This window comes from Maylandia zebra, linkage group LG16, assembly GCF_041146795.1.
Source record: "Maylandia zebra isolate NMK-2024a linkage group LG16, Mzebra_GT3a, whole genome shotgun sequence".
Classification (NCBI taxonomy): domain Eukaryota; kingdom Metazoa; phylum Chordata; class Actinopteri; order Cichliformes; family Cichlidae; genus Maylandia; species Maylandia zebra.
Window position 1 is genome coordinate 34253907 of NC_135182.1, and position 13222 is coordinate 34267128.

General features: G+C 40.4%; 1 protein-coding gene across 4 annotated transcripts; it reads right to left on the reverse strand.

Moving 5' to 3' along the window:
* Positions 1–559: 559 nt before the first annotated feature.
* On the reverse strand, positions 560–12716 carry ccnt2a (cyclin T2a). 4 transcript variants are annotated; one of them, XM_014409190.3, is made up of 10 exons: positions 12497–12706; positions 11713–11794; positions 11492–11620; positions 11128–11188; positions 9870–9932; positions 8401–8446; positions 4088–4251; positions 3853–3923; positions 1448–2723; positions 560–1271 (listed from the first exon to the last, which is right to left on the reverse strand). In XM_014409190.3, the coding sequence occupies exons 1-10, from the start codon at positions 12652–12654 to the stop codon at positions 1198–1200; spliced, it is 2124 nt and encodes a 707-aa protein (XP_014264676.1). In that variant the 5' UTR covers positions 12655–12706; the 3' UTR covers positions 560–1197. The 4 variants fall into 4 exon arrangements, 3 of the variants coding, with proteins under 3 accessions (XP_014264676.1, XP_014264675.1, XP_076731482.1); XM_014409189.3 differs by having other exon boundaries at positions 560–2723; positions 12497–12707; XR_001341773.3 differs by lacking the exons at positions 560–1271; positions 1448–2723; positions 3853–3923 and having other exon boundaries at positions 4112–4251; positions 8007–8446; positions 12497–12716.
* Between the last annotated feature and the right edge of the window lie 506 nt (positions 12717–13222).

Sequence of the window (13222 nt, forward strand, 5' to 3'; positions counted from 1 at the left end):
AATGTCTGATGCAGTTAAAATAAAAAGGGTTATGTAAACTTTAATAGCACAACTACTGTCCTTGCCAGCTTTATTTTTTTTTCCTTGTTGAGGCACAACCTTTGGCATCCAGCTTCAAGTCTACTTAAGAGGTCCAAAAAAAATTATTTTTTGGTACAAATTGCATCGCTCTTATGTGATAAGTAGGTGTCGGATGTGCCAGTTGCTGAGGGAATCAAGTAATATTCTCTGATGGAAACCTACAGTACATCACTGTCTTATAGCAAGGCTGTAAGAAGCACTGGAATGCTTCGATCATTTACCCGATGATACCCACTCCACTGATCAACAAAATAAAACTCTTTTATAGGTATTACAATAATCTTGTTATACTTACAAGCAGCTCCTAACCTGAGTAGTCATGGTATAGCTTTTTTTCTTTAAACATACAAAAACGTATGTACATTTATCTCCATTTTTGTAAACAGCAAGTTAGCGCTCTCCTTCCAAATCCCTTTGATTGAAACATGCAAATCATACGCACAGTACTTAAGTATAAAAAGAAACCAAGACAAGAAAGTAATTTAGGAGATGAATTTTAAACACCTAAAAAATTGCATCCATCAACAGTACTAAATGGAATATCAGCAAACTGAAGGCATCTCCACCTGGCCACCATCTTCCTCCATAAAAACCACAAAACTGTGATTCAATGAAAATAATAAAAAAGAAAGAAAAAAAAAAAGAAAAAGGAAGAAAGCAAGGAAAGTGCACCTTCCTTGCTTTTTATAGAACTTGTAATACTTGTGTTTTCTCATATGGAGATCTGACATGTAGGGAAAGAACTTCTCCCCCTGACGGAAACAAGCTTTCCCAAACACACAACCACCTTTTACACGTTCCTAGACCCATTTGAGGAGGAAGAATAACAAAGCAACAATTCAACACAATAACAGAAAGAGGACTGAGCACCAAAGCCCAGAGATGTGACAGTCAGGAAGCATAATTTTTCATCTTTCACATCTCAGAAGCTGAGAAGTCCAACAATACTCTTTTTTTTGCAGATAACTTTCTGCCTTTCAATAAAGGGTTTATCATCACATAGAGGTTTTTTTTTCTAGGGCACTTAACAAAGAGGTGAGCATAGTCTTTAAAGTTTGAACTGTGTGTAGTTTGTTGCCATTTTCATGTGCTGGCCATGGCTGCAGAGGGGTGGACTCAGTGTCTCTGCTCTCCCACTTCATGTGGCGATTCACTAGGAGGAGGGTACTGCTGAGAGGTCCGCAGCCCACCTGGGTGTGACAGGAGGGGAGGAGGAGAAACGAGAATAAGGAGAAGGAGGAGGAGAAGGGTGGGGTGGAGGTAGGGAGGGAAGGAGGTTAGCCATAGAGCTGCAAGCCAGATGAGACACACTGCAGTACAGGAGAGGAGCAAGGAGGGAAAGAGGGGGAAGAAAAAGATGAAGTACCTGCAGCACTAGAGCCACCCTTGGAGATTTTGCTCACTTTGGAGCTAGCAGTGAAGGATGGGGCCGAAGGGTGGTGGTTGTGGCTGGGCTCTGGATATGCCCTCTTGCGTGATGAGGAGGTGGGCCCAGGAGGCCCATGTGTTGTTCCTTCCATGCTGATGAGTCCAGGAGGACCTCGCAGCAGGCCTATCCCAACGCCTGAGCCCTCTGTAGCTCCGCGGCCGTTGCCACTGTGTGTGGGGGCGTGACTGTGTTTATGGTGGCGATGGGGGTTGTGCTCTGCCCCACGATGTTTCTCTTTGCTCACCATCGGGCTGGAATGTTTACTTTTGTTGTTGTTGGTGCCCATGCTTTCATCTGATGAGCTGTGACGCTCAGAGGACGACACTTTAATCTTCATTTTAAGCTCATCTTTGCTCATCTGTTGACTGCTTTTATCCAGCTGGGAACCACTGCTGGCCCCCGGCACAGCTAAGCGAACTTTAAGCGAGCTTTTGTCCCGTTTGTCACTGTGATGGCGTCTATCTTGGCCCGAAGATGAGGAGGGCACTTTCATTTTCTTTGGGGAAGCTGTAGCGCTGCCACCACTGCCATGGACTGTTTGTTTTCTGTTGTCTCCTTGGCTCATCACGGATGGTGCATAGCTAGAAGAGGAGGACAACAAATCCTCCCTTACATCACAGTCCATTACTCCACCATGCTGTTCCTGCCTACGTTTCTGCCCGGAGGCAGCCAGCTCTGCAGCATGTTTCTCTCTGTATTTATCCAGTGACAGCTTCTGAGCTGGAGACGGCTGAGCTGGTGGAGGGTAAGCAGACTGAGGTGCTAGTTGATGCTTAGCAGCTCCACTCGCACCAGCTCCCTTTTGTTCTTGTTTGACTGGGTTGAAATCTATTTTTTCAGTCTTGTATACCATTGGATGCTGAAGCAAAGAGGAAGTAGAAGTTTGCAAAGATTCTGGGATAGGGATGCTGAGTGATTCTTGTTTTATACAGGTGGTAGAGTATCCTTGCTGGCTCTGGTTGCCCTGGGGCCATTCACTGTGGCTACCTGGATTGTATGTGGTGGCTATGGAGTCTAGAGCCAGAGCTACTCCACCGGACTGGCTGAGCATGGGCATAGGAAAGGTAGTGCCTGCTTTGGAAAACCCTGGGTTGGAAGAAGGAACGCCAGGAAATGAGGCATCAGCTTGGTCCTGGGCCAGTGAAGGTCCAGGAAATGAGTTGTCAGTCATCTGGGCGTTTTCAGTCTTAGGCTTTTTGGCAGCTTGCGTTGCCTGCAGGACAGAAAATAAGGCTGGTATGACTTTGGTTTTTGTAGCTGTAAGATGATGGCAAATGTAACCCACGTCAACTACACACTGCCACATGACCTACGTCAGCTGATATGAGGTCCCTCTCCTGATTTGCTGCATAAGATAAGACCTGGGTGTGGAGGAAAACTTTTCGGCTTCTGCTGTGGCTATAAGCATGAACGGCGTCGAAAATGGCGTGGGAAACACGGCTCTTTCCTTCTCTTAAATGAACCATAAAAATTGTAGTGATTCAGCAATAAGTGTCTCGAACCTTTGGCGGTAGCAATGGCAGCTGGTCAGTTGTTTCTATAATTGAATTTGCATTATTCTTTATACTTTGCTTTGAGAACGATTGTTTCCGTACACTCTAGCTTATTTAATCACTTAAACATGCTCTTTTTGAAACAGTGTACACTTAATTGATTATTCTTACTTGTTGGCTTAAATTCGGCTGTGCTGTCTGTTAGACAACTGCCTTTTTTCATGCTGTTTCCGTATGCGTTTGTTGCAAACACTACCTGAACATAGCCTGAAGTGTACAGATAAAGCTATGAACCTAAAACAATGAGAAATTTAAGTGAACTACTGTACTTTTGTGAAATGTCATAATGTAATGTTCAGAGTCACATTATTGTATGGAACAGTGGGATCATAGATGTGTTTACCGGTAAACTGAATTAAAATTGAAATGTTAATGGACTTGGCCCTACAGGTCCTGAATATTCAAGCAGTGAAATTAACGTAAGCAGATTTATTTATTTTGTGGTTGTACTTATTTTGTTCCACTTCCCCTCAGGTCTTCAGCAGCTACGTGATTTTCGCCTACATTGTTCTCTTAAGAAACTTTCTGTCTCAAGTCTCATCATTCACACCACCTGGGCTCCATAAATAACCTTTCCTGCTGCGCATCAGTCAGTTATCTCTACTTAAACTAGCCCTTTAATAATTTACACAAACTGGCAGTAATGCTCAATGTGGCAAGATTTCGACTACAGTTCTCTAACAGCACCTACGTGAGGTATTTGCAATTTTAAAAACCTGCTGCCAATACTGCAAAAATAAAATATAAATACATTAATGGCTAACAAACAGGGGAGTAAATCCAGCCTACCCTCCAGTTGCGTATCCTCTTTAGTCGGCTGGGCGTTTTCTCCAGAATCTGCAGAAACTCATGGGTTAACTCTGAAAATGCAGGATATGCATGTTGTTAAAATTCTGATGTCACTTTTAAAGCTGTTAGTTCTATAAACTTGTCTTGGTTAAGTATGCCTACAAAAGAACCAAGAAAAGGACTTAACGCAAATTGCAAGAGATTACTCTGAATTAAAGGTAAAATTCTGTCTCACCATCAAGCAGCTCCAGAGTGACAGCGTTGTCCACATATTCCCACCAGTGTTTCCCATCAGTAGAAACCGGGATCTCCCAGTTGGACCACTTGCACGCCAGATGGATGCACACACAGGCAATCACTGTGGGCTTGTACTGGAGGCAGAAGGTAGTGAGGTGCAGACTGCACGTTGTGTGATGGTAAAGGCACATGAGTCAGTTGATTCAGTGCAAGTGTGGTCAGGATTAGTCCCACATGTGGACAAAGGAGAAAAACAAGAGGGGGCCGACAGCTTTAATATAATGTTGGAACAGGTTTCAAGACTCATTGTTTTCTAACAGTGTTCATGTTAAATAGATTTTATGAAGTAAAGGATTTAATACAAGCACAGCTGTATGGTTGCAGGTATGATAAGGAGATCATTCTAATCGTGTCTAAAAGTAACAAACATCATAAAAATGTAATAAATCAATTCAACAAACAAATGTAAATATCAAGAACAACAAAAAGGTAGTGAAGTAGGGAATGACTCCACTCATAGAATCATAGTTATGTCTTTGCAAAACACAAGGATGAGGCCACCCATGCAACAATGACATCATCATACAGTTATCTGACAAGAGTACCTTCCTACAGCACCCCCTGCCCCCCCTTCTCTCTCTGAACTGTGTTTAAATTGCTTAATCAGGTGGCTCAACATCAGGGCAATGAAGGCATACAACTTAACAGCCCTGTTGTATAGGTATGATTGTACTGAATGAAATTTAAAACCCTAATTAAATACGTATAACTGCAGTTCAGTTTGACATGTATCTGTAAAACTCAACTGCAAACATGAGAATACTACGGTGGCCACGAGTTTAAATGTACTGAAACGTAAGTAAATGCCAGCAAATAGGAAAATGTTGCTAAGGCACACAAAGCACAACAGAAGTCGAACAAACAAAATCTAACTCGCGTAATGTGATGGACCAGCTGCAGAAGTGACAGAAACCAGAAGATATGAAGCAGAGACACTCAGCGGAAGCAGAGGGTTTTTCAGTGTTAGAGGGAGAAAAAGAGTCAACGTAATGTGTGTAATTAAATAATACTGTGGCCGTTTACTGTTAGGACTGTCACTTATGCAGCTGGTCCATCAAGTTATTGTGTTCCAAAAATCACTTTTCCTGTGTTTTTGAATTTTTGTGCCATTGTGCTCAGTGTGGTTTTGCACAGGTTCGACCTGTAAGGGTCACTGCAGAATACAGACTAACTACTATTACCAGTTAAACACTGACAGCTAAAATATAAGAAAAACAAAGGTTAGGTTCTTAATTATTGGGGGGTTCACTTTTTTTGTAGGAGCTATCATTGGAGATTTCAAGTGTACCAAGGCCACGATTTAGATCTCTGCACAACATCTCACTGCTAATGGGACCTTAATCCATAATCAAAAAGCCTAAAGGAAGACAGTCGACTTCATAGTTAAATTTAACAACATTTTAATAAATTATTAATGCCGTTGTAGGGAGAAAAACAGCTTTCAATAACTTCTGCATCAGTACATTTTAAACACTGCAGAGAGTACAATGCCTGGAATATGTCTAAATGTTGTGATGATGACAGTTATCAAAGCCAATGCTTTATATACTCGCTCTCTAAATGTATGTTTAACCAATTTGACTGAAAACAAATCTAACGTAATCCTTATTACTGAGTCAAAATAAATTTGAGTTACAAGTTTTCTACATTTGAAGTTCCAACACATCTCCACCACTCACACTCAGCATCCAGACACTGTAAACTGAAGTTTCAGAAGACAAAAAGACATTGGTAATAATTTCCTCTACCACCTACATTAAAAGAAACCCGTTAAGGACCCGGTTTTTCACCTCAGAAACATGGCATGTCCTTTTGCCCTTACATTCAAAAAACAAAAACCACACGCACACTAAATGATTTGATGAAATTAGTTGCGCATCATATTTGGGTTTTTCCATAGCAGAGGTAAAGTTGTGCCAAGCCATGCAGTAAATGGTACAACTGTTTTTCCACTGCACCACACAGCAATAATAGTCATTTCCTTGAACCACTGATAAAGATCAGTAATGCAGCGATAAACACATTCCATTTGCTACAACTTATCTGCTTTTCATGGAAGAGAGCAGTTTACCACTGAAGAGCTTTAAAAAAAAAAAAAAAAAGCATCCTACAACAGCTAAGGTTTGGTTTTCAATTGCAGAAAACGAGTTCAACTATTGTTATTGGGGCGATCGTGGCTCAAGAGTTTGGAGTTCGTCTTGTAATCGGAAGGTTGCCGGTTCAAGCCTGGCTCTGACAGTCTCGGTCGTTGTGTCCTTGGGCAAGACACTTCACCCATTGCCTACTGGTGGTGGTCAGAGGGCCCGGTGGCGCCAGTGTCCGGCAGCCTCGCCTCTGTCAGTGCGCCCCAGGGTGGCTGTGGCTACAATGTAGCTTGCCATCAGCGGTGTGTGAATGTGTGTGTGTGAATGGGTGAAGGACTAAATGTAGTGTAAAGCGTTTTGGGGTCCTTAGGGACTGAGTAAAGCGCTATACAAATACAGGCCATTTACGAGCAGCTAATAACTAGTAAAATGAAACGCTAAAAACACAGGAGTCAAACTAAAGGCTCTTTTCCATTAGTACCTACTTGGAGCGAATCGCCACAGCCTTCCATTAGTTCATAGTACCAGGTACTAAAGTAGTGCCTGCTAGGCCGAGTTCCAAGCTATCTGAGCAGGTACTAAATTGTGACGTCGTCAGACTGCACGGCACCGATTGGCTGGTCAGTGGCGGCACTTGAGTCATGAGAGCGCCTTGTTCACAAAAATCAAAAACAACCGTTTTTGAAACCTGGCAACGAAGGAAACGGCCACCAAAAAAACCCAAACAAAACAACAACAACAGATCCTATACTGGAACCCAGTCGATCTGTGTTGAGCCAATCTGAGTAGGTACTAATGGAAAATGGCCTTAAAGTCCAAACCAGAAGGGTGAGAAAACCGGCATTCAAGTAGCAAAAACTTCAGTTCCTCAACTGGCCCCTTAAAATTGGCGCTCTCTGCATGACATGTGTCACCTCTCAGACAAACTGTTAACACCAGCACTGGTATAGGAGAAGAAATCAAAAGCAGAAGCAAAGAGATCATCTCCCTCTGCACTCTGAATCAGAGTTTCTGTGTGGATACATATCATTAAGTTTTGGCAAAAACCAATATGATCCTATACTCCCGATTCACTTACACAGTAGAGAAGCAGGGCTTTAACTGGGTTACTAAAAAGAGCTCGAGCCAAAGTAAAACTAGAAAAACATTTTTCACAGCACCGTCACAGTTATATGACAAAATCGTGTAGCTGCTGAAGACCTAATTTAGTTATTAAAGTTGTTTCAACTTTAATTGAAAAGTCACTTTGGCAACTCTTGTGCTCTCTTCCTGCCATTGCAATATAATGCAGCATTATTTATGTAACCTGTCATAAATGACAGCAGCTCACTGGAAAAGAAAGATGGAAAACGTCCTTCATTTTATCTGCACTAAATGTTGCTGCCTGCAAGCTGCAATAACCGCTAAACATGATCTCTTTCTCTAAATTGTCATAAACATCAGTATCGCAAATTATGGTGATATATTGTTGAGGCTGTGTCACTCACTCCTATCCTGCTGTAGGGCTGTAGTGGAAATGTATGTCAGGATTGCTTGACTTAGCATGGTGTGGCTCAAGTGGACCAACCTGGGCTAATGGTAAAACCCTGATGTTTTTTGCAGGTCCTTAATGGGTTATAATTAGCTTTTTCTTAAGCTTAAATCAACTTTGAACTAGAAGTGCATTTAATGACAAGCAAACATTACAAAGGCTGAAGATATCTAAAGAGATGATACATTTTGAACAGATTCATATGAAAAACAACATTTTAAGAATTAATCTGCGGTACTTACCGAAGGCCCTCTATGAGAAATGTTTACATCTGTGAAATCTTTAGCTGCTATTCAGGCTACCAAAGTGTCTTTCTTTTAGAATTATGCACTTTTTCGCAACCGAACAAACGTGTGGGTTTCAAGCGCACCACTACACTTCACATTTTGCATTCAACCCATCTGTGCCAACACATGGTCCCTTGTACAATACACCGCACTGCAACTGGGGCCGGTAACGCTACAAGCCACCACGTCCCACTACCTTGGGAAGAAGGGAGGGGAGCTGAGGGGAGGAGGCAAGCGTCCCAACAACCACCAGCGCAAGTAGGGCCGGTTGGACACTGAAAGGGTACCCTGCATTACAGGAAGCTATGGTGTGCAGTCAAAGTGCAACAAAGAGGGGCAGGATAACAACCTGTTGGTAGCCATGAAATAGGAAGTCTGTGCCAGATCCTTGCTTGCTGAAAGAGAGGGGAAAAAACAGAAGGAAAAGAGAAATCAATTTTTCTGCAAATCAAAATTATTTTATCATTAATATAAGGACAGAATGTCAAGTTTACCATTTAAGCAGATTTCCAACGCAATAATTAAGGCAAGACCGAGACTGGATAAAAACTGAGCTAAGCTAGTCCAACATTTTGGAAACTTAAAAGCTGTGGTACCTTTTCTGAATAGAGAAACATTAATCTCAAAAAAGGGCTTATAGCCAATTAAAGCCACTTCCAAGGTAATACAACAGGGCAACAGGGAATGTAAAGACGTGTTTGTAACCGGACATGGACTGTAAATTTGTCCTTAGTCTACACCACAAAAACAAACAAATTTAATACTACCCCTTATAGACTTTTGTCTAGTAAACAGTGAAATTAATATTTTGTTCATTTTCAATTGTATTCATAAACAAGTGCGATATATATGTCATGTGCACAAAGTAGAATGGTAGCAATACATTCCTGGATGACAGAAAATATTAACGTTTTGGTAGTTTTTTTCCTGCACAGAAGAATTTCTGGCAACCTAAATATAGTCCTTTTGTTAAGGGTTTCACTAACTCAAGTATAATAGGAATAAATGTCAAACGATCACAAATGCAATGAGGATGCATATATCATTATGAATTAGGGTGCAGGCTAATTCTGAGACAGCAAAATAAGTATGTGTAATCTGAAATTTAAATATATATTTTCAGCTCATAATTATGTCTTATTTTAAGAATATTCCAAACTCAGAACACTTAAATGCACAGCTCTGAGCTGTGATTTCTCTCTCTTTGCTCTCATCTGCTCTGCAAAGGCTGCATGGACTCTGGGTTACAGTTTAGTCAGGCAGACAAATCATGCATGAGGGCTAACACAAAATCCACCAATACTGGAGCAATTTATCAATAACAAAGGCAGCTCCCATTTCTAAAACAAACAAACAAACAAAAGTTTTAGACAATCAGTAATTTGTATGAAGGAAATTTAAAGCTACCAGGTTGGGGTTTTTTTTAGGACTGTAGCTGCCGGTAATCTAGCCTAGCAGTATTAAGATGGACAACGTTTTTTAAAAGCACACATTCTCTTGCTTTTATTAGAAACAAAGATAAATCTGAAAACAGTTTCTAGCTGAATTTTTGTAGCCATTGGTTTATTAAAGATTACAGTTATATTCTAGTTATATGAAATAGTAATATCTCAAAACTAATTTCATCTCAGTCTTGCTTTAATAAGCGTTTATGCTATGTCAAAAACAATGTGAAGGAAAAAACAAAAAACAAAACACAAGGTTAAGTGTTTTCACGTAAGCATTAAATCAGCAAGGTTTTCTTCCCCCTCCCCACCCACATCTGAGGTGGGATAAACAAGAGCAGAGGGCACAAAGAGCAAAGAAGGAAGCCTCTACCTCGCACTAGCTGGGTACATTTCACCACATCAGTGTGTGGGTGATCAATAGTTATTTCAAAGCCTGGAACAAAATACATGACAGGTGAGTTCAACACAGACATAGCTGGGAGGTGACATGTCATTTTGTGATTAAAAAAAAAGGTAAAAAAGCAAGGGAATTTGCAATCAATTAATATTAGTACACATCTGTGTACTGTTGTTAAAAGTAGATTTTGGAGCTTGATAATGAAATTGGGTACATTTGAAGTGAGACTTAATTAACTTGTATAAACAGATTTTCCACGATTGAAGTAGGAGAGCACAAACTGTTCTAGTCAAACCAGAGATGCATCAATCCAATACTGGGATTGGTATCTGTCCAACTGTGACTCAAAAAGCTGGCGCAATATCAAGGCTAATGACCAAATCTACACCCGATCTATTTGACTCCATCTCGTTCTGTCTCACAGACGTGTGATGTAGAAGCCAGAAGGATGATTGTTCTGGGGCACTTGTGGGGAAGCTTTTATGTAATGTACAGTATTTGCAGTTATATAACACTTCTCTAGTCTAGGAACAAAAGGAGAAACAAGCATGACTGTAACATAGAGCTATGTGCATTTTGAGCTCAAATAGTGCTATAGCAAATAAATGACAGAAATAACACTAATAAATCTATTTACCCACAATAAATAATGGAATGTTTTGTGTAAGTTTTCATGTAACATTTTACTAATCACTGCAGATCCACGAAATGTAATTTATCTAGGGTACTCCTTTCTTAGCTCTTGTTTTACATATAATCTAAGAAAGTGATGTTTAAGATTAATCTCATGTTGCCTAACATTACATTAAAAACAAACAAAAAACTATCCCAAGTCTCTTCCTAGTGAAGAATACATATTTCAACACTGGTATAAAATCACTACAAAGTATCAGCAGATACGCTTTAGGTATCACAAATGGGAAAAGTTGGATCGGTGCATCCCTCGTTGCAACATAGAATTTTGCAATTAGATGGAGAAAAATAAATAAATAAAAATCAGTGCCACATTCGTAACTAGCATTAGCAAAAAGAGAATGACATGTCACCTTTACATGATTCACTGAAAACATGTATGTGAAAACAACCATATGCAAATAAAACATTTCAGTCAGCAGGCTGTGATAAACAAAGTCATCAGTAATCAATAGCACTACTCCCTTACTTATAATTAACCAATGATATTGACAAACAAACCGCTCTCAAGTCATCCACTCCAGTCACCACTACTCACCCAGGGTCTGCAGCACTATGGATTCAAGTATCACCAGCTCTTGAGCTTGCTGGAGGTATGCCTGAAGTTTGATAGACAGTCATTACAACACAACTGTAATGTGTCTATTAATCTAAACCCCTAACATCTGATTGCAAATGGCCAAAACTCCAAACAGAGAGGCTCATTACACTATTACTGCAAGCCTTGATGGGTGATTTGTTTTGTACACACCAACTGCAGGCCAGTGCAGAATAATCAGAACCGTTTTACAGCGTAGGGAAATGCGGCCCAGCCGCTTTAACACAGGCAAACCATGACCACTGAGACAACAGGAAAGAATTTTTTTTTAAACAATACAATATGCACAGATGCCGATACTTACATTACTTTTTATGTCTAGAGGCGGTTCTTGGGGATTTAGGCAAGCATGTGCAACTTTGATTACATGTTCGAGTTTCCGAGGTTGCTCTTCCACTTTTGCAGCCAAGAATAGGGTGGTTGGAGAGATTATCTGTATAAAAAATTAAAATGCAAGTATATCTGTCAAATCTACTCAACAGGTGGCTGGTGGTAAACAAGAGAGCTAGCTATATTACTACTTACATTCCTATGGAATTTGCTGAAAGAATGGTGCATATAAAATCTATGCATGTAAACGATTGCTGTGTTTATTGTTAATTGAGAGCTGAAGGGAGAGTCAAGGAAATATTAAGCTTAAGGTCAGAGCAAAACAAATGCTCTTATATTTATGTCAACATACACACAGTCTTAACCAGCTGAAGGAGCCGATATACGTCAACTTTTTCAACAAAAACGGCAATTTGACAGTTTATAGAGTCACGATTCGCATCTTATTAGCTTTAAATAATGGCCTAAATAACAAAAATCACTGAGCGTAGAGAGAAATCTAAAGTTTGTATTTGTGTCGGTACAGTGACATTAATATAAACCAGAAGAGGGAAATTAATGGATTTTAAAAAACACTTACTACAGACCAAACTATGGAAATATAACGTTATCCAGTAAATAAATGATTTTTTTGTGAAGCTGTGTATTTCTGTGGGCCAATCGAAGCTACAAATTCGCTTCAAGGCCTTCAACACGCGAACTATTAGCTAGGGAAATAACTAGCATGCTACATTAGCGCGAAGCCAAAAGGGAAAACAATTAAGAGTGAAATGCATTACTGTTCTTAAAGGTAAACGACTTAATAAGCTAAAATATTTTTCAAGAACATAACAAAACAAAGCACACCAACTGAAAAGTCCCGCGCCAAGCTCCCGAACCTCAAAAGCGGTTCAAAATCAGCTAACGGGCATAGCTAACGGTTAGTTAGCGCCATGTCTCCGTCCAGGCTGCTGGAGGAGGAGATATTTACAAAGGATACACGTTGAGTCTTTGACCCATATCTTGGATCAGATTTGCCGCTTGCTGTCGGTAGGAGAGTTCTCGATCTGCGTCTACTCCACTTCGGCGAGACGGCGTGTTTTCGAGCTGTTCCCGGGTGAAAAACCATTTCGACGAAGACCCCCGGCACGCCGCCATTACTCTCCAACGTTTGCTTGGGCATCAAGAAAGAGGATATGACGTCAGTGTCGCACAGGAAACGCAACTTTTCCGACTTGTGTGCCCGGTTTTTAAATAAATGAAGACTGCTTTATTGCAAAGGTTATATTGTCACATGCACGATAGAAATAAATATAATGCTTTACAGTTTTACAGTATTACACAGTATAATGAAACTTTTGTTTTCCCAGCCTCCCTTCCCACAAAACAATTATATAAATGCAAAAAAAAGATCAAAGAAATGGACAAAAGAAAGTGCAAGTAATACATAGAAACAGTGAAATGAGTTTAAAAAATGTTTAAGCTTGAAAGCCTTAGTTGTCCCTTGCATTGCGCAAGTCTAGTAACAGATCTTAATTAGTGTAATAATGGATAATGGTTTGACCTGACAAAAAGCCGGGAAGCCTAGTTGTAGATGTTATAAATTTCATTGGCAATAACCACAATGGACAGGATTCTTAATGAGCATATCAGAGGGACGGCTAAGGCTAAGCAGTTAAGATACAAGATTTGAGAAGCAAGGCTTGAATGGTTTGAACTTGTGCAG